The sequence below is a fragment of the Strix aluco genome, chromosome 4, assembly GCF_031877795.1.
Source record: "Strix aluco isolate bStrAlu1 chromosome 4, bStrAlu1.hap1, whole genome shotgun sequence".
Lineage (NCBI taxonomy): Eukaryota > Metazoa > Chordata > Aves > Strigiformes > Strigidae > Strix > Strix aluco.
The window spans coordinates 87944800-87970044 of record NC_133934.1 but is presented as its reverse complement, the minus strand read 5'-3'; the positions used below and the strand labels follow the sequence as shown (position 1 = coordinate 87970044).

Sequence of the window (25245 nt, the reverse complement as noted above, 5' to 3'; positions counted from 1 at the left end):
AATGTTCTTTCCTGTTTTCAAATCAAGTCTATTTCTGGTTTCAGGTGATGTTGCTGGAGACATCTCGGCGCTACAATCCAGAAATTGAGAGCATCACCTTTCTTAAGGACCTGAGCTATAATCGGGATGACTTCGCCAAAGCAGGTGGTGCATTAGACAGGTGTTTCTTCCTTCTCTGTGTCTTGTGTTCTTTCATCTTCTCTTTTTTAATGCTAATTTCCGGCTGGAAATAGTATGTGGGGCCTTAAAGCTGAAGTCAGGTGAGAGGTTTAGAATAGGACCAGACCAATAGCCCCACAAAACTTTTTTTGCTTTTAACATGTGATACTAGCTCAGTTCGTGTCTTTTTTTTAGGTGTGAACTTGCTTTGGAAAATTTGGACTCTTGCAGCATGAAAATCTTGCTGTAAGAGTGCACCTAGGGTTAGCAGCTGGTGTGAACTTCCTTGCTGGTAGAGATCTGATGTGGACATGTGGTCTTAGAGCCATATCAGATCACAACAAACCAAACCCCAGTCTTCTTTGCAAGTATATCACTTGCTAATCTGGATGCATGCTTTGAGTGATGATGTCAGTGTGATTACATTTCAGTTGATACTATTGATACTAGTTGATACAGTCTATACTGTGCTGACGGTCCCCTCAGAGTGCTTTAGACGTGTCATCAGCTCAGTATATGATGGTCTGTGGTGATGTGATTTCTGAAGTCTGTTTTTCTGGGAACAATTTCAGATGGAGTAACAGGAAATGCGTATCTTCAGCATTTATGGAAATGAGACTTTGGCTGTCCTTCATGTGAATTTTTTCGATTCTGCATAGCTATTTAACCACTCATACCTGAGATAGCTTTTATATATAGCTTTCCTCTTTGACGCTTTTCCTGGTAGCCGTTTCTTCAGATTATTAGGAAGGCAGAAAGCAGGCAGCCAGAAAGATTCCCTCTATCTTGTTCATCTTTTTCTGATGCAGTTGTACTGCAGGAAATTACAAACTTGGATGTGGTTCTGGAGAGAAGGCCTCAAGGTTTCAGCATGATTTTATAGCACACAGCACAAAGAGACCTGATTTGATACTGGCTTCTGTATGTTACGACAATAAATACCAATGTATTCCTGGCTGACTGCATTTATTGAAGGAGGTGACCGGAGGCCTAAGTCAGGCTCTGCTTCAGCTCTCCCAGTTTTTTGAGCTGAAGGAAACAGCATAGTTCAGACTTCTTGGAACTATATATTTTCAGCTCAGATGGACTTTAGATGAAGCTGTAGCATGGGATTAAAGCCTTCTTTGATGGCAAGATGGCTGATGGGTTTAAAGGAGGTGATGGTGTGAGAGTGGAAAGTATAGATGTTGCACTTGTGGGCTTCTGACTTTTTGACAGACTCATCTGATAGTTGATGTTATGTTCCTTTAGCTGTTGCCTAGTAATGTGCCGTGGGGCATTTAAGGCCCTTAAGAAAACCCGGAAATAGCGTCATTTTACCGTTAGAGCCTGACTCTTCAGCTGCTGTTGTTGGCACTCACCAGCAACTCTGGGATGTAAAGGGAGGTTTCAGCCACACTTGGAACATAATGTAAGGGTTTTCCCTCTGCCTGCCTGTCCTCCCCACTCCCTGGTGTACTGCGGTGGGTATCTGGCAACTTATTCTGTGAGAGGGAGGGAGAGAGAGACGAGACAATTGTCACTGCCTCACCTTGTTCTCTTCTGTTTGTTGCAGGTCTGCAGTTTGAGTTCATTAACCCCATCTTTGAGTTCTCAAAGGGAATGAATGAGCTACAGCTCAATGATGCTGAATATGCACTTTTAATCGCCATCAACATTTTTTCTGCAGGTAAAAAGCCAGGATGATCTGAAGAGCTGCAGCAGTGAGTCAGAGGGCAAAGAAAGTAGAGTTAAGGAAGATCACAAGCTGAAGAGGAGTAATAGAGGGTGTGTAGGGTCTAGTGATGAAGGGAGCGTGTTACTACTTCTGCTTAGGGTATTCGTTATAGTCTGTGTTTCTAGTGCCACCTCCAGAGGAAATCAGATTCCCCGTTGCTGGAAAAGCATATAGAAAAATCATCCGTTACTTATTTTCCTCATTTAGAAATTGCTGTTTTACTGTCCCCTTCGTGTCCGTGGCACTTCTCTGCTGTGACGCGGGTCCCACGCCACGAGTGACATCTAGTGGTCACGTAAAGGGGCCCGGATGTGAGGCCGGTATCGCTCTGGGCCAGCGCACGGCTTGGCAAGGGAGCCATCTCTACTCTTTACTTCTGTTTTCTGTCTTGTGACCTGAAAGGTGAATTTTTTCTTTTCTTTGTTCCTGTTTTCTACCTGGCGCAGCTGCTGGAGAGCCTTCCCCATTCATTCCCTCCTGAATGAGCAGCTTATTGTCTTCACTGGGACAGAAATGTGAGACCAAACATGCTTAGATAGTGCTATTTTGGCATCTCTATAGGAGTCAGATCGGCCTCCCCATGTGCAGTAGACATCACTGAGAAAGAATAGTTATAGAAAACAGACATAGCTGCCGTGGTCATGGATGACATTCCCAGCTGTGCTGGGTGAGGTTTTGGGGAGAGACCATACCGAGGGACTGGGGTTAGGCAGAGATGGCAAGGCCGGTGAAGCTGCCTGGGACAATCTGCTTACTTCTAACCTGCTTTTTTGGCAGACCGACCGAATGTGCAGGACCAGTCCCTGGTGGAAAGGCTGCAGCACACCTATGTGGAAGCCCTTCATTCTTACATTTGCATCAACAGACCAAATGTAAGTGCCTGACCAGAACATCTCCAGCAATGATGCAAACTGATTTTGAGTTTATGCAGGCACGGTTCCTGCAGTACTGTCTGTAACAGGTCTGTTGCTGCCTGTACTGTCACGCTCGTCCCTTCTGTGGTTGTTTGGCAGCAGCTGTCACCGCCTGCTGTCCTGTGTCATGTTCCGTAGTTTAGCCAGCATGGAAAGTCTGGAGTTTTGGGACATGGTGTAGCATTTGTGTTCCGCCACACCGCCGCCTCCTGAAAAATGCCAGGTTTAGAGGAAGTCAGGGTTGTGGTTACAATGCATCATCTGGTGTGGTAATTTTTTTTTTTTTTTGAAGAAAGTTTTAGTGTGAATTTACTAACAGCTGTCTATTTCTCTTGACTCTGCAGGACCGCCTGATGTTTCCACGGATGTTAATGAAGCTGGTCAGTCTCCGGACACTAAGTAGTGTCCACTCTGAGCAGGTGTTTGCCCTTCGGCTGCAGGACAAGAAACTCCCTCCCCTGCTCTCAGAAATCTGGGATGTGCATGAGTGACCGCATGCTCCCAGGGCACTGACATGCCGATGGAATGCCATCTCCCAGCCTTTGCTAATGAGAAGCCAGCCTCCCCTCTCCAAAGCACTGAACTCTGGGCTAGGCAGTGCAGGGAGTGATGAGCCTGGGGTTTCAACACTGTCATGAGACTATGCAGGAGGTAGCTGGGGTAGATCAGATGGGGGGGGTTGGTTTCGATGTAGTGCCCATACCCCAAAGGAATAACATGAAACATCTGAAAACGGTAGAAATGAAGACCTTCCCTCCCTCACACATACACCTCTTTCTTCAGAGTCTTTCTCTTCTCTAAGCATGTCCCGAGGGCTTGCCTATTGATTCTCTCCTCTCGTTGATTATGAAAATGAATTTGCAGGAACTTGCCAAACCCTCTCTGTTGAGAGTAACCCAGCTCAAAAGGCTTCTGCAGGGTCCCCAGTGTACCTGGATCTGAGGAGCTCAGGGAAGTCAATGTGGATGTTCTAGGGGTTTCACTGGGTTTCCTATAAATAAAATCTCTTGTATGTGCTACCCTTTACAATGATTCCAAGAGAAGTAGCTGTTCTTTCTTTATTATGAGACTTCATCTCTAGAGCTGCCCTTTCATTCTGGCCCTCTTTTGGAAAAAGGATTCCTCTAATGTGTAGTGCTCTTTCTCTAACAGGGAGGCCCTCTGGGTAGGGAATATTTGTACATCAGAAAGATGTCAGGCATAAAGTAGTGGATTTTTTAAAATTTAATACATTGCAGTTTTATCTCATGGTGGTTCTCGGCCAGTTCACTTTGCCTTTGATTTGCTAACAGCTGGAAAACTTTAGTTCAAAACAAATCAGGGCATAGATTTTATCTTTGGCGGTGGAATAGAAGAAAGATAGATGGGAAGGTCTGGTACCTAGGCAAGGTAGGTGTGGTGGAAGGATCTCAAAAACTTCCCAAGAATTTGGAGCCTGTGGTATGTGTTCCAAGGTGGGTGTGAAGATGTATCGGCCAAGGAGAGAGGACACACTGCATTTAGTGAAATACGTGGGCATTGCGTTAAGCTTTGGGCTTCACAACTCTCAGATCATGGGCTGCAGGAATATTGGGTGTAGCCGGATTCACTTGCGTCTTCTTCCTTTTGCCAAAGTCTTTCCAAGGTACTGGCTCAAGGTTTTAGTGATGGTTGTGGGATGTGGAGGTCCCTCCTGTAGGAGGAGTGCCAGCTGCTTTAGAAGGACATTTGGGTCTTGTATCCTTTCTTCACTTTGGGCACTGTGAGATCCACTCTGGATTTACGCCCCAAGTTCTTAAGTATCCACATTCGTAAGTATTCTAGGATTTACAGCAATATTTTGTCTGACAGAAGAGAAATATACTGTTGTAAAACACGTTCCTTATTTTCCAAGAAACAACATCTTATGGCTGATCTCAGAGATGTAACCTTAAGTATCCTGGTAACTTGGTCTCATGAGTCTTCTCTGTCATAGGGTCTATGTTTGCTTGCCCGGTGAGCATCCCAAGAGCCTAGGTTCACATGGCTCGGTTTTTTTTGTTTGTTTTTTGGTTTGTGTTTTTTTTGTTTTTGTTTTTTGGCTGTGTATCTGAGCGCTCTGCCCGTGGTGAGGGTATCGTGTCCATTTTGCACTTAAGGTTGGTCCCCTGCCACTGGCCTTCACTCTGCACCTTTGTAAAGCACTTGTAACAATCTGTAAAATAATCTGTTGTTTTTTATAACTCATTGCAATTGCAAAAATTCTTGTTTAAATCTGTATTTTTAACTAATCTGTTTGAGAAATGTTAATGTTTATATAAAAGAATAAAGCCTAACACAGGATTTTGACATTCTCTGATGTGCTGTCATTAGACTGGAGGAGGGTGGAATAAGTTCTTGATGTAACAAACTCAAAGCTGATACCAAACTTGAGTATGTAGGTTGGGAAGAAGCAGGAACTGGTGAAAAAGAAATAGCAGTGCAACCCCAGGCAGTTTCTCTGGGCCTCTGCTATGCGATTTTAGCTTGCTACGCACCTTGCCATGTGCCAGAGCTGGCAAATAGGAGAAGGAGATTAAGTTTGTGTCATGAAGACAATGAGTTATCCATACATGCCTCACCTCGATTTGTAGAGCTACATTCACAATTTAACCCTTTTATTCCAGGTGCTATTTTCTGCATTTCTTTCCATTCTCCATTCTCTGCGTATCGTGGCTCACCAAAATTGAAATAGGAGTCCAGTGTGCCCCTGGCTGTGGAGTGGATTTCAGGAGGATCCCAGCAGATACCTGGCATGAATACATCAGAAATGAGCAGCTCAGGAGAAGCAACAGGCATAGCTGTCCGTAAGCGTTGTCTCGAAGGGAATGGTAGAACGGGCAAGCGGAGAGCTGTCCAGCATTAGCTGCTTCCTCAGCGCTTGACGATCCCCTGCCCCAACGGGAAAGGAAAGCAGCTGTCGATTCAGCAAGGCTCCACACCACAGGCGATTCTGCCGAACTCGCTGCGTTACTTTATAAAATTTATATCGGAAACTACTAAACCAGAAGAGGAGGGAACAGGCTTACAGGAAACTGCAGCGGGGTATGCGGTGGGGAGTAATGAGCAGAGTGTGAGAGCTCAAGCCGGGCCTGGGTGGATTAGAGGGTACTGGGCCCTAGTCCAAGGATTTACTGAAGAATGAGGCTGTCAACAGTCAGAACAGGCAGTGGCACTGAAGCCGCAGCTTCATTTTGAGCTTCTTCATTTTGAGCTACAACTAATTTTTATTAATTTGAAGAGAAAAAAATGCATGTAAACTTGAAAGATTTTCAAGGTAACAATCCATAATATTGCTGTTGATGGCAGTGGTGAAAATGGTGATTTTCCTTGGCTCTGGCTTCTCCATCCCTTTTCATTATCGTGTCATCAAATATAAGCTCCTTGTTTACATATTCAGATTCTCATTTTTTTAAAAGTGCAAACTAGTACAGAATTGGTTTTTTTGTTTTCTAGCAGCTTCCCACATTAGCCCAGGGAGCTCAAGTAAGCAGGTGTGGGGGAAGAGCCTTCCTTGAGATCAGTGGCCCTTTGTACTTCTACGTTTGCAAAATGCCACCTAGGCTTGAGACTTGGTCCTGCTGCTCTAAGTCTCTGTGCCCTATCTGTTTCAAATTAATTTTGCTAACTTGGCCCCTGGAGAAATCACAGGGTGCTTGAACCACACTTTCCGGAGGTGTTCCCTGTTGGCTGTACCCTTGTGCAACAGCTGTGTTTGCTCACGATCTATTCAGATCAACTGGGAGGAAGGAAAAATGGGTGTATTTCTGAAATCCCAATTCCTCTACAGTACGCAGGCTTTGGATGTGGAATATCAAATCAAGTATTTCACCATTTTGCACCTCATATATGTATTATTTTTCCAAACCATTGGGCTACTTGTGGTAGTTCTGGTTGCATTTTGGGTTTATTTTAGGAATTCTGGTTTTGTTTATAAATGGAATTGGTTGTGCCAGTGTACTGGTTTATAGGAGCTTGGAAGGAATTAAAAAAAGCTGTCTCTCAAGCTTTTAATAACCAAATTCTCTTGTCATCTTGTGAAGCCAGCAGCCACTCGGCAAGTAGCTCCTGGAGTGCTCCGCGGTGTGTCCCTGCTGTAAGGCCGCGTTCCCTCAGCCCTGTGGCTGCCGGCGCCGGGCTTTGCGCCGAGGCTTCACCTTCTGCTTGCCCGGCCGCGGTTTGAGCGCCGTCCCTCGACGCTCCACGGGCCTGAAATGTTCCCGCTTCTCTCCACGCAGCCGGCTCTGGAGAACTGCTTTTTTTTTCCCCCTCCCTGCCATCTTGCCTTCAGCCTGCCGGCTGCCCCTCACCGTTGCGGGTCACAGCAGGCGCCTGAGATGGCGCCGGGGCAGGAGCGGGCCCTGGGCTGGGGGCAGCGGCCGCGCCTCCGCGTTGCGGCCTCCCGGGAGGGCCCGGCCCGGCCCCGTGGCTGAGGGAGCCGCTGCCCGCTCCAGCCCGCTGCGGGCGGCTGGTGAGGTGGCTCCCCCCGTCGTCGGGGCGAGTGGTTCGCTCCGCTCCTCCCCTCCCTCTCTCCCAGCGGGTGGCGCGTTCCGCTGCCGGCGCTGGACGCGGAACTGCCCGGGCGGCGCAGGGCGGCCGGGAGGCGACAGGTAAGCGCGGGGTCGGGGTCGGTGCGGACCGGTGCCTGCGTGCCCATGGCAAAAGCGAGGAGCCTCCCCCACCGCCGCCACGCTGGGTCGGGCAGGGCAGCGCCGGCCGGCCGGGCTCGGCGATCCGCACCCCAGTAGCTGGCGGTAGGGTGTCCGCACCTCCCCCCGCCCCCCCCCCCCCCCCCCCCGTGCCTTCACCCGCTGCTGGCTTTGCCGCAGCCGCCCGACTGGGCGCTGTGGGGATGCTCGGGTACGGCGAGCCCCTTCCGCAAGGTCACTGCGGGAGGGGGTGGCCCACCCGAGCTCTGCTCCATCCTCCCGGGGCTCCGGACCCCGTGGCCGCGCTGTCGCCGCGGGGCTCGGCCGGCCGGTGGCGGAGCGGTGGCCGGGCGGGGATGGGGGAGGTGTGTGTGTGGGGGTGTTGGGGTCGCTTGCGGGTTTGCAGCGGAGCAGGGGACCGCGGGGCGCCTGGAAATGGCGGCGTGGCCGGCCGGGGGGTGGCGGGGGCGCTCGGCCGGCGGCGGGTGTGAGGACGCGGGGCCCGCAGCCCTCCCGCCCGGCGGTGAGCCTGGCGGGCAGGGCAGGGCCCGGGTCCGGCCCTGCCCAGCGGCTCTTCCTCGCTCCCAGCCGGGAGGAAGGCGGGCAGGACAGTTAGGCCAAGGTAGAAAGGAGGCGCAGGGCGGTCTGACCCCCTCTGGGGGGGGTTGGGTGTGCAGCTTTGTGGAGGGGTCGGTCGCTGCAGTGATGTGACTGGAAAAGGTGTTTTTACTCCTCGGTTTGTAAACAGCAGATCCTGTTACTCCCCAAGACAATAGAACAGCAAATTCACTTTGGACTAGGCAATTTCTTATGAAGTAACCTATAAATCAAGAGCATTTTCCCCTTAGAAAGGGGTGTCACCACTTTGCTGTGTGCTCACTTCTATTTTCAGGTGAAGGAGGGGAGGAAAGCTTGGTCTGCGATACTCTTTGTGTGGAGTCACGATAAAGAGGTGCTTAGGGAAATGATAAGCCTGGGAGGAAAGTGATTTGTTGTCTGGCTTTCTTCTCTCCCTTTTTTCCCGAACTTGCCCCTATACCACACTGTTTCCAGACATATACAAAATAACATACGTTGTAAATTTGCAGCCCCATGGACATGGGGTAGGACTGTGAATCTGGCTATACGTTGTGCTTTCCCTAGGCAAGCCAGCCATTTTCTCTACATTCAGTGCAACTCTGGGTCAGCATTTCTGTTGGTACCCTCTCAAGTGTCCTTGCTGTGCTCTTTGCAGCATCACTTATTTGCAAAAAAGGATGTTACTGGTAGAAGCAAGGGGAGTGAAGATATATTGTGGTGTCCTGAGGGTCACGTAACCAAACCAAAGTCATCCAAATATAGGTTATTTGGGAAGTGTCTCCATTTTTGGACTTCATACTGCTTGAACCTTGGGAACTGTTTTGGATGGGCACAAGAAGTACTTGCTGTTTTCAGCAGTAATGAAAATCTGCAATCCTGACACATCAGAGAGAGCACCTTGGGCATCTATCATAGCTAAAATATAATTTTTGTAGGATCTAATCTGGCCATCCTCTGGTAGCATGTTATGCAATACTGAACGGATTGATTATTCCAGCTATAAAATAGTTCTTTTTCTTTACCATTGTATTGTTAGAAAATGCATAGCTCTTGGACCTAATTTAATGTACCCTGGAATTAATTATACACTCATTAAGCATCTTACCGTGTGCTTAATAAAATGTAAAATCATCAGCAAGTCTCTAGTACGCTTTTGTTTGGAAAATAATACAGCCTTGTCAGCACTGAAAGATCTTGTACACGCCTGTCCAGTGGTGCTGCAGTTGTATCGCAAGTCTGAACTTTTGTGGTTTTACCAAATTAGCACCTTTCAAGCTGTAAACTTCAGAGTCCTACTGCATTAGTTTCCACACCATTACTACTTTTAAAACAGTTCTAGTTTTACTGGATGGATAAAAAGGAAAATAATGTCCACACTGAAAGAATGTTGCCCATACAAAACACGTAATTTGGCCAAGTTAGGTTTTCATCATGTGTTATGTGCCGAAGCCACAAAAGACTGTGTAGCAACGGGCACAAAATAGGTCTTCTAGTTTGAAGTTTTCATGAAAAAACATAAAGTAAATATTTTAGAGGGCAAACTTCTTCTTCAACCTTGATACCATTCTGTAACTCTTTTGAAAGCAGACAGGATGTGTATGTAATGAAGTCCAACTTCAGTCTGTTTCAGAAAGATTTTGGAGCTGGAGAAATAAAAGTTTCGAGGATGTTTAACACTAAGCCTTGCCCACCTAGCCAAAGTAGCTTTTTAGTTACTGGAGTATCAGGATTGATGGTTCAGTAGAAATGGTAGAGTCATCAGTGCATCTCAAGTCTTCCAGAAACAGTTGTTCATATCATCTTCCTAAATTAAATTAATGTTGGCTTTGATTTTATCTGACTTGGGGTGAGGGGCACAGAGGCTCATCATTTATAGCTTTTTCCCTCTCACCTCAAGCCGTATCAAATATTCAAGTTATGTATAGACAGAATATACTAGAAGTACCTCTGGAAAGGTGTTCAGTCTGGTCTATTTAATATCTTTTGCAATGAGTCAGTTGAAAAACCAAATATTTATGAAAATTTCTGGTACTGTTAGCAAGTCACGAGTACTGCTGAATTCTAAGGGAATAAATCTCTTCACAGTTTTTAATTTACAGCACTTGAGGTAATAGATTTTCTCTGATAGTTCTTCCCAGATACTTTTGTTAGAGAAATTACTTTCTTTTTCTGGGGAAAAAATACTGTAAGAGATCGAGCGTGTGAGAGTGGATAACAAATGATGTAAAATTTAGTGACTTGACTGTCATTTCACATTGTAGTTTTTCAACTAGGTGGTAGTACCATCATGCTCACAAGATGGAAATTGATACTTTTTTGTTAAAACCAAGTACAGAGTTGAATGTTTCACTTACTTTCCATTAGGAAGGAATTGGAGACAGGCAATGCATATGTTACAACCAGATTAATTCCTGCAAATGTCCTTCGGCCCTGTTGTGCCTGCATTTAAGATATACTGCGTTAGATTTCTGGGCAGCTCTTGGCAGAAAGGCTTTGACGTAGTTATTCAACGCACTAGTAGAAAATACAGAATGCAGCTACTGATTGGGGATTTGCAGCAATGAGGAAAAGATTTAGAAACAGGAATGAAAGAGCTGGATATGTAAGATTAATATCACTTCCCCAGTTTAAACAATCTCCATCTATCTTGAGGTATAAATTTTCATGAAGGAAAAGCATTGTTAGTGACCTAGTGAGACACAAAGTGAAATAAAAATGAGCAGCATGAGGCATCAATTAGAAGGGAATGGTTTTTAGTGGGATAATTTGTTAATGTGTGGATAATTGTGATATTTCTTTTGATGATGGCAGGGTTTGCTGCTTTTCCTTCTCTACCTCAAGAGCTATGAAAAACTGTTATGACGACCTACTGTTCACTCTCTGTAACCGAGCTTGTATAATTCAGCTGGGCTTTGCTCTGTTGTCTAAGCTAGAAAATAATTTTAGAGCGATCAGATTCTCTGTCACTAGAGTCCTTTAAACCTGTCATGACCACATGGAAATTACTGTTGGTGATTGAGAAACATGCTCCTGATTTGTCTCTTGGAACTAGAACAACCAACTGAAACCCCAAACCCAGCAAAAATGTGAAGAAATGACCCACATTCTGCCAGGAGCTCAAAAATCTCTTTATACCAGAGAACTCCCAAATGGGGAGGCTGTGCCTTTTGGTGCCCAGAAACTACTGAATTGTGAGAGGTTGTGTTTACTTTTAATTACTGCTACTAACAGGACCCTTGCAGTGATTTAAAAGTAAAAAGCGCTGCTTGCATATGCCTAAATTACCTATACTGAGGCAGTTCTCGTGCTGTGTTCCTAGGCATTGCAGTTCAGTGAGAGACTGTTGTGTTTCCAGGTGCCTGTGAGAAATAATGCATCAGTGTAGCAGCAAGGAATAAAGTTTCACGGTTTTTTGTTTCTTTCGCAGCTTTCAGTATTTCACAGCAGTTGCAGCCCTCAAAAAGGGGCTGGTCATCATATTGCCTTTGATGTGTCCTGTAAAGTTTGTCAGATCTCTCCTTTTTGTTTTGTTTGTAACTAATTTCTAAACAGTTGTTCTAAGTGGTATTTGTGAGTCAGGAAATTAACCTTGTTTTTTCACACAGAGAGCAAAGATATGCAGATTGACAGTAAAGCATCTGATGACCTCCAGGAACTGTGTGTTATCTCCACGAGCAGAGCAGCCTTTTTTTTTTTTTTTCTTAATCTGTTCCTTTTCTTTGTTACGGCTGCGAGTTCAGTGCCATGGCTGTGTCCTGCTTCCCTTTATATTCTAACCGAATCTCCTGCTGTCAGTATCAAATGTTTGGTCGTCATCTTGTCCGTAGCTTTGACACCAGCTTCCCTGGATCTCTGCTTGCCTGGGTATATTGTACTTGCTCTGGAAAGGAGATGGGGAGTTCTGCCTCTGCCCATTTGCATCTCAACAGAGAGCAGGAGGAGAGGAGTGCTTTTTGTGATAAAGATGACTAAGAATCAAAACTGGTATTTACCAAAATTGCTTCACCCACAAACACAGAGCCACTTTGCTGCTGTGCCTGTTTCCGCTTGATAGCGGTTAAACTGTGCTCTGCTGGAGCTATGAGCTGGGCAGGCTTGTTCTGTCCTCCGGGCCACCTCATTTCTCCCTTCTTTCCTTCATTAGGCTTCAGACATATCCAGCAGGTGTTGTTCCCTCCTTCCTTTGCCGTGGTGACTGCCAGTGTCTGGAAGGTCCTCTCAGGCCCTCACAGTCACTTGAGGCGGTTCCTACCCCTTCTTTGCTGGGAGCTTGCTCCCCCCAATGTTTACATGTGGGTGAGTCTGCCAAACGCTTGCTTCTCACGTCCCAGAGCTCTAGCAGAGAGAAAATGAGCTTTTCTCTTTGATTTCCTTTCAGTTTTGACCAGCTGGTACTATGGTTTATCACCAAAATTTTGAGAGTAGGAATTTGTGATCTTCCACAGAGTTGATGGAGAGGAAGGCGAGTAGAGGGAACGGATAACAAGGCAGGTGGCACACACAGGGAGACAGGCTGAGTGTTTCTAAGATGAGGCAAAACAGATGTGAGGCTCTGAGTACCAGTTCTGTGGTGCTAACGACAGCCAAATAACTGGATTATTTAAAATCCTTCTCTTTATTTTCAGGTTCTCATTATCCTGAGCAATGTTCCAGTGTTTCCACACTGATTGTGAGTGTCCCCCTTTTCTGACTTATAAATGGCTGGAATTTGTTGTCGGGATCTCAGCAAGCCTGTCATTTGTCCCTGTGTGGCCCATCTCCAGGAGAGAGTTGAATGTGCCTGTATTTGGTGATGATGGTGCCATGAATAGTGTCACCTGTCAAATGAGTAGGTGAATACCTTGAAACCGATGTGAGAGGAGAAGCCACTGGTCACTGGTACACTCCTCACTGTTTGTCCGCAGTGTGTCTCTTCTACCTGCTGTCCTTTTATACAAGTCTTTTCTCTGAGCTCCTGACCTAGAGCTGCTTTCCGTGGCTGGGGGAGGCGCCGTGGCAAGGGAGAGCACTGAATAATTCAGCAGTTGCAGCTGTATCCAGCAGTTCTCTCCATTTAAATGTCACATGCTTTGTTGTTTTCTTGTTAATTTTGTATGGCTGTATATTTGCAGTGTTTGGCTTTTGGAAAAAAAACCTGCTCGTGCCTGCGTGGTGGGAACTGTGGCCTACTTCTCAAATGGGAACTGGGCAGAGGGCTGGGAATGGAAGCATCTTGTGAGTGATGGGGTCTAGGCTGTGCTCAAAAGCAGTGAGAAAGTTTCTCAGCGCAAAATTTGAGCCGAAAGCAGTTCTGGTTTGGAAAAGAATGTATTGCCACAGAGGTTGCAGAAGGTGAGACTAAGTCAGCTCGGAGGTGTTGTGTAGGTTTTGAGGCTTTGGGTTGCCTTCCCACACCCCTTGCAAAGTGTATGAATGGCTCCTACTGGAGTCTTGAGGATCAGTGAAAAGCTGATGAGGTAGAAATAGATGAGAAGGCTCTTGTGTTTTGTGATGGTGACGTTACACAAGGAGGGGGGGAAAAAAAGGACAGACTTGAAAAGAGTGAAGGGCAGGGAGGGAGTCAAACCACCTGTGTTACTGTTCTCTAATGCAAATCTCTGGAGATTATTCTTAAATGAAAGATGAATTTAAATCCAAACAGTGTAGAGCAGGAGAACTGCCCAGGTTGACAGAGGGTTTTTAAGCCAGAATTTATGTTCTGTGAGAAGATGGTGAGTGGTGCTCTGCATGCCCTGCACTATGAGGAGCTGCAGGGAGGCTCATGAGCAAGGTGTTTCAGGCAGTACAGGAGGTGGGGAGGAGAATAAGGTCTTTAACCTAAGTTAAAGTGTGTGAAATGAACTGGGGCTGAGGCTAAAATCTGTCATCTTCTTCCTGTTAGCAAGTAGAGTGCTGTAAAAGCGTATGATTCTCCTCCATTAGTTTATTGTTGATGGTTTTCCCCAAGAGTGTAGCAGAGTAAAATGGATAACAGTATTTGCATGCTGTTCTTTCTCATGTGCTTATCTCTCATGGCTCATTCAAGGCCTCGGTCTTGATTTTTCTTTTTGTTTTTCTTTCTTTTTTTTAAACAATTAGTAGATGAATGTCCCAGCCGCATGGTTTTCAAATATCTACTGGTGGGTACAGCTGTGCTTCTGTGGGGCAGGTACTGCTGGGACCACTCCTTTGTGTTTGCTGCTGCCTGCAAGTTCCTGTTAGGATTGCACCTTTGCGTTGGCACGCTTTGCACGTCCTTTTGCGCATCCTTTTTGTGCAAGGCTAAAGGAGCAGCTGCCGTGGACGTCTTTGGAAGTATCTTGTGTGTACCTGGATAAGCGGATTTTGTCAGCTGCTGTTGGTACTCAGCTTTCCGTGAGCAATAACGACTTCAGATATTTGTAGTATTTGTGGATATGGAGAACCTCACCAACTGGGAGGTGTTTCAAATGTTACAGATACTACGCTGGCATCTAGCTCGGGGGCCCGTGGGTGCCAGGCGGGGTATCTTTCAGCCTTGGCTCCAGGCAGTCCTTGTGCTGGGCTGAAGCTTGTTTGTCGTATGGGCAGCACTGGGAGCTTTGGTGGTGGAGCAGAGGGGGTGGAGCGCTGCAGCTGCTCTATAAATAGACCCCACAGGCTAAGATGTAGGAACTAAAGATTGGGTTGCTATGGAGATTGATCTGAATCAGATTACCTGTGGGTCTGTTTTTACAGTGTGTGCACGTGTGGCGACTGTGTGGTCTTGCATGTACAGCAGGCAGCTTTGGCTAAGCGTTTGGCTGAAGCAGAGGGGAGAGAGGAAGCGATGCTGAAGGGCCAGCATATGACAAGGATGGGGAAATCTGTTACTATAGCAACCGAGAACCTAAATCAGTCCAGCTTTGCTCTGTGATGCTGCAAAAAGGTTCCTGTCTGTGTGGCATGATACTTCTGTTTGTGAACTAGTTCAGGTCTTATTTGTTCATTCTTATTCGCTGGTATCTCTGTCCATGCTACCTCCATTTTGCTCTGGAAAACTGATGCGGAGGCTAAAGATGTTTGGCTGTGTCAGTACTGTTTTCAGAAGGCAAAGAGATAATATCATTCTGTAGCAGGAAAAGAAGAAATCTTTAAATTATTATCATTTTTCAGAAGGGCTTCCAAGGATGTCTTTTTGTATTACCAAAAATTTTCACAATTCATTCTCTGATTTTCCTTAATCTCATTTATTCTGTCCTTTCCTTGGAGCTTTATGGATAGATGGAAGGTGGAAACAGTTGGGATGCATCAGCTGTTTTATCTGTAAGGAGTTCTTACTGACTCAAGTGATACGTGTGCTCCAGGGAGGATGCTTTTAGAATCTGCCTGCAGTCCTGTTCCCTGCTGGGTGATTTCTTATGCTTGGAACTATCCCCAGGCATTTCGCAAAACTGCACCTATATTATAGACTAATCATACTAGATAAATATGCCGTTGTCTGTTTTAGGCATGCTTGCAATTCTTTGAAAATGCCTCCCCTTTTTTTTTTTTTTTTTTTTTTTGGTGCCAAAGTGCTAGTATCTTTTTAGGAGTCATGGCATTGGCATGCACTGCTGCCTTGCCAAGGTGGATGGTAACACACAAAGCAGCTGCACCAGTATAGCAAGTCCATCCAGGTCTGACTTTAGAAATTGTTCCATATTCTGTCAAGCTCTGGAGAAGGGGAGGTGTTTTAAACTCATCTGCGCAGTCATCTGTGTTGCTTGTGTTAGTAGAACCACTGTAGTATCTGGATGATAGGGATAATAGGCTTCCTAGAATGTTGCATATTTTAAAGTATAAAACTACTAGCAGTGTTTAATGTTAATGTAGCTGTTAAGCAGGGAAAGTGTAAAATGGCTCCTGTGAGATGGGGGCTGCTTCTTAGTACAAGCAAAAATAGTATGTGCTATACCAGAGAGAGTGGCTGGAACCACTTGAAACAGACTTGAAAGAAGTAGTAACCAAAATTTCAGTGGTAAAATTCCATAAAGATTATTAAAATGTCTAAAGATGGGTCAAAGCTACCATGAATAGCTCATATTGTGCTTCAGACTGCATTGATTCCAGTTCTACGGTGAGTTAAGTGGAGTTCCTGGCCACACAGGGGGTTTGGCGGCTCCTGAAGTACTTGCACCTATTTTTCATAGCTTAGGCAGATGGCTGTCTCAGCGTACTCAAGGGGTGTAATGTGAGAAGGGGAAACGTAAGTCAACCAAGTGGGCATTGAAACTCCTGGCCCTACTTGTGTTTTGTTTCAGCTTTCAGTTTAGTCCGATTGGTATGGATCTTGCGTTCAGAGTAAACAATGCACTAAGGTCAGGCATAGCGGCTGTAGATCTGAACTGAGTACAGACTGTCTTGGCTGAGCATAAATAGAAATTCAGGATGTTTCAAGGAACTGAAAATTTAGTTGCTTTTGGACATAGCTGGAAATTTGGTCTTTTGCAAGGTGAGATTTCAGTGAACCAGAATTCATGTGGCTTCTGTCCTGTAATTCTTGCTGTCTCCTTCATGACTTCCTCTTTTTTTCTCTTAGAAATTAATGTCCCACTGTATGCTCTCCACTCAGTCAGTAAATTGAATTGTATGACCCTGATTTATATTCTAAAGGTATCCATGCACTGGTGAAATGGTCAGTATGATCCTTGTACCAGATAGAAGCTGGAGATAATGGAAGGAGAGGCCTTTCTGGTACCATCCAAAACTGTGGAAGAGTTGTAAGGAAAGCAGGGCTTAACATCTGCTTGTTGGAAAATAATCTGCTGTCTTCATATCATTTTTTCAGCAATGATTTAAATACCTGCTGACTATCATACAGTTGAGTGTAAGGCTGACCTACCAAAGCTGGAAGCTTCTGTGTGAGGAAAATGACTGTGAGCCAAATTGGATTAACGGTTTGTTGTGTTCAAGTTATTCTTTGACTAAATTGCTTTGTTCCTTTAGCTAGAAAGAAAAGAGTTTTTTTAAAAAGACTGAAGACTCAAACAGGTAGATGAGACAGGGGTACTGCACAATTCATGTCTTGGAACTAATTCTGGGCATTGGTCTGACACAGATGGCTCTAAGCTGATAAAATGGCTGCTGCAGTTCTTTCATGCTACCATATCCGTTCTGTGGTGTGGTGCTTTTCGTGAGTGTGTGTTTATATAGTCTTTTATTTCTGGGAGGACTTTAAATGGCAGAATACCATGCAGATTGTCCTCCAAGAAGTTGTGCTACAACCTAAAACGTGGGTGTTTGGGGAATTTTGAAATGTAGAGTAGTGCCAGTAATAGAAGTGTTGTTTTGAACACTTTTTTGTCTTGACTTACTGGTAGGCCGTGGGTTAGTGCTGGCTCTGGCCTTTGTCTTTGTGTCTAGGCTACCGTGCCAATTTCTACTAGTTTGTGAGTATTGCTGACAGCTGCTACAGTACGTGGGTAGTGTTAGTTCTCACCAACCTGTTCACCATCCATGTGAGTGCTTATTTAAATTGTGGTGTTCTCAGATACGTGATGTGCTTGTGCAGTATGTTTCTGTGGTGGCCTTCGCTTCTTTATTTTTCTTGAGTTGAAGTTACAGGAAGTTTCTTCTCAAGCACTGCTTGAGGATTCAGTCTTCAAAGGGCTGGTTCCAAGATGTTTTGCAAAGAGAAAGCACGCTGCAGAAGACCTTCTCAGAAAAAGCAACCTAGAGTTAAAACAGCTTGAGAGAGAGAGGAGACCATCAATGTAAAAACCTGTACCATCTCAGAGTTAAGGTAATCTCTCAATTCAGGTCCGAATGCCAACATGAAAGAGGAGAAATGGGAGTACCTCTGGCTTGTTTGATCTCTTTCTGTTCTAAAGTACTCAGTCTGTAAAATCTAGGAGCTAGAAGGATGGTAGCAAATCTGAGAAAGAAACTACCTCTTTATGGCCTGTAGAGAAGCTGTCATCTGTAGTTCTGTGATCATACTATGTTTAATCAAATTTTCCAGACTCCCTTAGTTGCTCACTCCTACCTTTTCTTTGTGCTTGCACAGGCGTTTGCATGGCCAGATGGTGAACCAAGTCATAGAAATAAGCTAGTAAAAACAAAAGTGGCAAGGGAGGAGAAGAGAGGGTGTTAGTTTTAGTCCATATCAATTCCACAATCTGGTTCACCGTGTAACTGCATGAGTACTTTTACCAGAACAGAGGAGGGAATGACGCTGGCCTGAAAGCAAGTTTTTGGCAGATAGGCAGAGAGAGGTAGGACTGTAATGCCTGTTTGTGTTGGTTTATACAGATCAACTGTGTTGTCTGATTCCAACCAGGAGTAGGAAGGCGAGTTCCAGCAAATACTGATCTAATTGCTCTTTAATTACTGTCATGAGCTGTTACTAGATCTCTGAAGAAGCAAGAGATTGAATAGGGGAAGGCAATAACTTGAACTTGGTTCTAATTCTTCTACCTCTTGCTTCAATCTAACAAAACTTTGTCTTCCGGAAGGAAGCCTTTGTCCTCTTATGTCTCACTATAACTATGGCCTTGTTGAAAATAAGTAACCAAGTAAAGGAGACTCTAGAAGCCCCTGCAGAGTATCTTGATCAGTCTGGTCTCCCTGTGTTGCAGTAGAAATCAGGCATCTTGGAAAGTGCTCAGATATTTTTTTCAAAAACTGACAGAAACTTTGATGTATCACTAGGATGCAGGTTCAGCCATTCCAGAAGCCCTGCATATGTTCCTTGTATTGGTCTGCTTGGCTACTCTTTTGAAAATTTTATGGTTTTGATGGAGGTCTTCATATTGCATACCTGGCTAGCTCCTTTGCAGAACTGTGGGAAAGCTGTGTAATGAATTGCAATCATAAGAGATGTTCTCCAGGCTAGAGAATAGGAGAAAAACCCCAGGGTATGGACAAGTTACTGAAAGGTATGCTAAGGTCATGGTCTTGTAGCCTCTTCCGTTACTCTCTAGTCATTGTGTATGTTTTTACTCCTTTGTAAACACAGCTTACTTTCTCCACCTTCACTGAGGGGTAGGATAGTCTCTGTTACAGAGGAAGACCATATGTTTGGTTACCACTGAATAGTGGAAGTTCCTCAAAGTCATACTTCTAGGTTACCTCGTGGTAACTTGCTCCTATGCCCGTGTCTGTAACTGAACAGTGAGTTCCTTAAAAAGTTCTGGGTAAAGCTATTTAGAAAGAAATCAGATAAAGTAGTTCTTCAAACTGAAGGCAAAAAGTTCCACTTGATCACCCCAACTTTCTTGTTCCTCTCCGGTTTATCTACACCAAGATATTTGCAGAATATGTTGGATCAATTGCTGTTGCAAAACAGATTCTACAGTGTTTTCAATAATATTAAAATGAAGAAACAGGAGCTTTACTTCCTGTGTCTGTATTTTGTCTGTTGTTCAGAGAAGATAATTTATAAAAGTATTGTTTCTCAGAGAAGGTAATTTATAGTGCTGTCGCTTAGGAACCTGCAGTGACTGTAATTGAAGATCTGCTAAAACCATGCCATGAAGTGGGGTTTTGTGTGTGTGAGGGATAAGCTTGCTTTCAGTTTATTAATTCATAATTAATACTTACTGACTAGTATGATTTTCCTTTTTTGGTAAATCATATACATACTTTTTTTGTGTGTTTGTGTTTTTAGTGGTATTTGGAGTGCTAATGAACAAAATCCCCCAACTCTGTACCTGGAATGTGAAGGACTGGGAAAAAAGCAGTTGTGTCTCTAGACTTTAAATGTGATTGAGAGATGCTGACAGTTACAGTGCCTTTATGTAACTTTTGGTTGTGAAGTAATGAGAGAACAATCAAGAAAATGATCTAATCTTGCTGAGAATTACAGTTAGTAAATCTGTTAGACTTTTATACAGACAAAATCTAAACTTTATGCTGCAGAACTGAAAGATTTTAGTACAATAGTAATAATCCTCTGAATTCTGTGATAGCCTTCAGATGTAAACATGAACCTTACTCTAAATATGTCCCAAAAGGCAATCAAATAAATTTTTTTAAATATACAATTTTATTAATGCTTTCATTGGTATGCTCAGTAAACTTGTAGTACAGTTTGAGTATCTCCGGTTTTAGAATTTTTGAGAACTTTCTGTTTCAGAAAATTTCTGTTTTCAGATGGTTTTCACATGTAGGTAGGGAACATTGTGATATGGAACTTGATTAATTTTTAAGATTTTTCTTTTCCTTTCATGAATTCAGTGTAGTATGAATGGTGGGATTGGAAAGAACAATTTTATAGTGCTTACTGAATTCTGGATGTTTATTAAACATAGTTATTGGCAAATAGTAATGCTGCAGTACAATATCAGTTGTGCCAAGAAGGTTTTTCCATTATAAAATGGACAGAGAAAGTAGCTAGAAGAGGCATGGGTATCAAGAGTAAATGGTGAAGATAAGATAAATGGAATTGAATAAAGTAATTGAAAGAAACAATAAGATTTACAAGAAGCATTTCTGCTATTGCAAATTGCAGTTCTATAGAACAGCAGTTCTGCGTCTTCACAGAAAGTGTTAGAGGTCACAGTCGTTGGGGATTGTGAAGGTCATTCTTGCTCTGGGCCATATCCACGTTTGGGAGGGTGAGGTGCATTATATCAGATTGGACTTCTCTTGATATTACCCCTTCTTTAGTTATTCTGTTTATCAGACAGCTAAAGTTCAAGTTGTGTTTTTTTCTTCTGTCATGTTTTGCTGTACAGAATTGCTGAGTGAAGCTCCTTTCCCAAGCACTGTACGGATCCCAGGGATTTGCCTAAGCAATACTTTTGCCCCGAACCATTTCATGAATAGCTCTTTGCCAGTGATACGCTGCTTTGTTTGTCTGTGGTCTTTCTTGAGATCCTCTTGTACTTTTTTGTGTGTTTTTCAGCGCTCTCTGCTTTTGTGGACTTGTGGTTGTGGTTTTATACTCATGAAGAGAGAGACATGTGGATGGCCATGACTGCACAGAAAGCTGAGGCTTTTGGGGAATGTAATTAAGGTCACGAAGTGGCTTGTATGTGTTTGGTATTCCTGATTGTGCTTTTGACACTGTTGCTTTTCTTGATCATAGGTTGAACTTGCTAGACTGTTCCAAGCAGATTCTCTTCCCCGAGGCGATCAATCACGGCTGACTGGATAAGTGACTACTGGATCAATGAACAGAAATTCACTGAGATGACATAGGGAGGGGCGTCAAGGACAATGGTGCAGAAAAAGAAAATCTGCCCTCGGTTACTTGACTATCTTGTGATCATTGGAGCCAGGTAAGGTGAAAGAGTCTCGGCACTGCTTTTGCTTGCACAGTAGAGTGGGGATAAATAGCGTAGCATCCACTGACAAAGCCTTGCTTGGTGCTGAGGAAGAGCTGTCTGGAATGTGTGCAGAATGCTACCATAATGGGAGCATCTGCTTGGCCCAGGGCACTTTTTGAAAGATGCTAGCACAGCCAACGTTTTTTAACTTGAGGTCTTTAGACTCCTTTTCAAGGGTCTGCAAAGGGTGATAAGAAAAGCCAACTTATGTATGACTCTCTGGTAGCCTCTGTGTCTGAACTTCTCTGTTTCCACTGGCATCAGGATAGGGGGATTCACAAACTGAAAGCTACATGCAAGTAAAATACTAGTTTGGGGTTACTTTTCTAGCTTTTGAAGTGTAGTCTGTAAACTCAGTTTAAAAAAAAACAATCTGGACTTGACTTACTTGGCTCTTTCTTCCTCTAATACTCATTTATCCTCCTAGGAATGACATGAATGTTTTCTTTTTTAAAGTCTTATTAACTATCATTAGATAAAATGTTATGCTTATTTACTTAAAGCATATATGAAATGTGGGGTTGACATGTGTGCTGTTTGTCAAATACACAGGTGCTCAGTAAATGTTGTTTTTCTTCATTCAGAGTTTATGCAGTAGCTTTCTGCCAGTCTTATTTAATGGGTTTATTTCTTTCATTTCTAAATATCAGTGGTTTATGTGCATCAGCCTGTTACTTTACCTCCCACTTTCAGAATACTTTGAGTGCAATATATAAATAGCCTAAGTGGAGGCAGTGACATAATCCTAATTAATAATTATTTTTATTATTGTATTTTACGGGCAGAATAATTTAATGGTTTAATTATTTCTTACTGTCTGTAGAAAAATAACTAAGCTTTCCATATGTGTGTCACCAGCTAGGAAAAGGAGGAAGAAGTGTTAACTTGCCTCCTGCAGTGTTGCTTATAGTGTCTGATGTTCTCACTTAGAAATTTGCTAGCATCACTTCTGGACTCCTGCAGTTAGTTCTCTTGCTTTTTGCTGGGCAGTGGTAGCTAGATTGCTAATGCTCAGAGGTCTGTTGTCTCATTAGGCACTTCAACAAATGCCTGTGATAAGACATGGAGCTGACTGAAGTAGCTTCTGCTGCAGAGTCCTTAGGAGCTCCATGTGGCCTTCACCATTACATCTTGTTATCCACCGTGCATAAATAGCAATGCCTTTTGGAAGTATTCCCTTTTGATAAATGCAGATTTTCTAAATGTCTGAGAAGACCCTGTAGCTAATACTACTGCAAAGGCATGAACTGATGATATAGTCACTGGTACTTTGATGACATTTTTTTAAACCATTTACTGCCAAATAGTACCAGCATTATTTGACATTTTTTCTTCAGCAGATGATGCATTAGTTGTGTCCATTAATATTTAAAAGCTTTTTAGGGTTTCTTTTTTCATACAGTATTTCAGTACTTAACTGTACAGGCAGTATAAATTTTGTTACCAATTTATGCTTTATTACTAACACATTTTTACTTTTTCTTTAATAAAGTATTAGTTTGGGAGAATCAGTCAGTAGAGCTATTTACACCAGTGATTTTCTTTTGTAAATAACAAACATTCTATACTACTTGTTTGGGTTTTCTCACCTCTCAGAGAAAGGCAGGTGTCATTTGTATTTTATGATGGGCAAATCTAAAGTATCAAAGTGAGAAAATGTCTTGTATGAGATCCCATAGGAGAGTGATGGTGGAGCCAGGTCGCTTACATCCCATTTAGTAAACGTGATACTAAATGCTAATTACTTTAGAAAATGGTGAGAGATCAGGCTTTATAGCAAAGGGGTCAAACCAAAGAGAGCTTGTTCTGGGGACATGCTTTTCTTCCTCCACTATGTGGATCTCATACTATTTCTCTGGCAGTTATTTAGTAACTTTCATGGAAAAATAGTGGTAGGAAAACAGTTAATAGCTTGAAAGAATCTGTTCTTCTGGTAGAAAATTAGAGATAAACAGTATTGCCTTTCTGTCTTTGTGTTCTGTTAGTGATTTGTGGTACAAAGGTTGGTGACCCACACTGTTAAATAGGTCTGCATGTTACTACCCAGCTTTTATAGTAACTTACACTTCAAATCCAACTTGAAAATCAAACACAGAAATATATGTATCTATGATTGCTGGAACTTTTTAATGAAAATTTTATAGGATGAGGTCCATATCATTCCATTTGTCTGAGTTCTTTCCAAGTAAATTCTTGTTTTTCTCAGTTAGGAATTGACACTGGATTTTCTCATTTAATTTTTCATCTTGTTCATAAGTGGCTGAAATCCAGGGGGTTTTCATCTGACTGTATATTTGGAGAGGGACAGCGTATTTCCTATCTAAGCATTGCCCAGAGACCCGTGCAGTTAAATTAATTTTGGAAATCAAAGTCAGGGAAACATGACACTGTGATGTTCTCCTGGGAACAACATACTCCCGAAAATCCTTTTCTTGGTCACGTTTGAACAGGCTCCTCGTTGGGCCTTGATAATGATGGTACAGACTTTTTAATTTAACCTTTCTGCAGCTGTGACCTTGTGCTAGTGATTGGGCATTGTGGCTACTGACTGAGAAGCTGCACTTCCCCTGTATAGTAGGGGAGAGAAGAAGCAAAGATGAAGCTGAGCCCACAGGCTCCTGACATGTTAGTAGAGAGATACTAAAAATTTTTATTGTCATTAGTCAACTATGTTTGTGGTTTTTGTTTGCTTTTTTTGTAGGCAGCCAAGCAGTGATAGTGTTGCTCAGACTCCTGAACTGCTGCGACGTTACCCTCTAGAAGACCACGTGGACTTTCCTCTACCGCCTGATGTTGTATTCTTCTGCCAGCCAGAAGGATGCCTGAGCGTGCGGCAAAAACGCATGAGCTTCCGTGATGACACTTCCTTTGTCTTCACACTGACAGACAAGGATACAGGTGTCATTCGCTATGGAATCTGTGTCAACTTCTACCGCTCCTTCCAGAAGCGAGTACCCAAGGAGAAGGGAGAAGGCACAGGGGGACATCGAGCTCGGGAGGGACAGAAAATCCCCAAATCTGGGGAGGTATCTGCACCCCAAGAGGAAGTGGGCACTGAGAGTTCAGAGAGCAGTTCTTCACTGCAGGCCCCAAGTACAGAGTCCACCCCGGATGTGAATCGATCACCGCGCAGTAAGCGTCTGACCAAAGGCAGCCATCGCTCTCGGAACAGCACTCTGACTTCTCTGTGCATCCTTAGTCATTATCCCTTCTTTTCCACCTTTCGTGAATGTCTGTACACCCTCAAGAGACTTGTGGACTGCTGTAGTGAGCGATTGTTGGGCAAGAAGTTGGGGATTCCTCGTGGTGTGCAGAGGTATGTTGAGGGGGAAGAAACAACTCTGCCCTCCCGCTGTTTGTGTCCATGGCTGCAATTGTCTGCATGGTGTGGTTGCAGAAGCAGCCAAACACCAATGATTGACCTTTTTGCTGTGTTAACCCAGGATCACAGTAGAAAAAGGAAAATTTTTGTCATGACTTCTTTAAAACTCCTCTGTCTGATTCTGTAGTCTGGTATGATTTTCATTTTTGATACGCCTAAGGAGGCACTATCCTGCTAACAACTGACCAAGCATAATCTTTTCTGAAGCTGAGCACTGATGCTGTTATTGTTGCTATGGCATATAAGCTCCGTGGCAGTGAATGTCACGACTGATTCTCTGGCAAATTAGAAACAGCCAAGAAATAACAGAATTTCCACTTGGGACAAGAGGGAAATGATGAAAGTGTCCTTAATGAGCTTATGAAGCGATCTGAACTTCAGTGTGGGAGAGAAAAGACTAGAGAAGTAGGAACGGCTGAAAGAGCTCAAAGTACAATATTTGAAGGGAAGAGGGAGGAGAGGTAGAAAACAAAGGAGTTGTCTAGGAAGCGTATGGGGATGGGGGTTGGTAACAGCAAATTAACAGGAACTTGGAGTATTTTTAATGTAATGTAGTAATCTTACATATCTGCTATTATAATGTTGGGCATGGAACAAA

At 43.8% G+C, this 25245-nt stretch overlaps 2 protein-coding genes across 34 annotated transcripts in view; both read left to right on the top strand.

The window, feature by feature from the left end:
* NR1H3 (nuclear receptor subfamily 1 group H member 3) overlaps positions 1-5102 on the top strand; it is a 30431-nt gene extending 25329 nt beyond the window's left edge. For all 6 annotated transcript variants that reach the window (XM_074824022.1, XM_074824021.1, XM_074824024.1 and 3 more), the window contains 4 exons: positions 45-144; positions 1715-1828; positions 2654-2748; positions 3135-5102. In XM_074824022.1, coding sequence (XP_074680123.1) covers positions 45-144; positions 1715-1828; positions 2654-2748; positions 3135-3281 — 456 coding nt within the window. In that variant the 3' untranslated portion in view covers positions 3282-5102. The remainder of the gene's footprint in view (positions 1-44; positions 145-1714; positions 1829-2653; positions 2749-3134) is intronic.
* Positions 5103-7141: 2039 nt separating this feature from the next.
* The window catches only part of MADD (MAP kinase activating death domain), a 75702-nt gene continuing 57598 nt past the window's right edge, over positions 7142-25245 (top strand). For 26 of the 28 annotated variants that reach the window (XM_074824015.1, XM_074824013.1, XM_074824011.1 and 23 more), the window contains exons 1-3: positions 7142-7397; positions 21025-21217; positions 23967-24581. In XM_074824015.1, the coding sequence (XP_074680116.1) occupies positions 21156-21217; positions 23967-24581 (677 nt within the window). In that variant the 5' untranslated portion in view covers positions 7142-7397; positions 21025-21155. Of the gene's footprint in view, positions 7398-7461; positions 7542-17656; positions 17737-21024; positions 21218-23966; positions 24582-25245 lie in introns of those variants that run through there. The other 2 variants (XM_074823988.1, XM_074823989.1) reach the window with 2 other exon arrangements.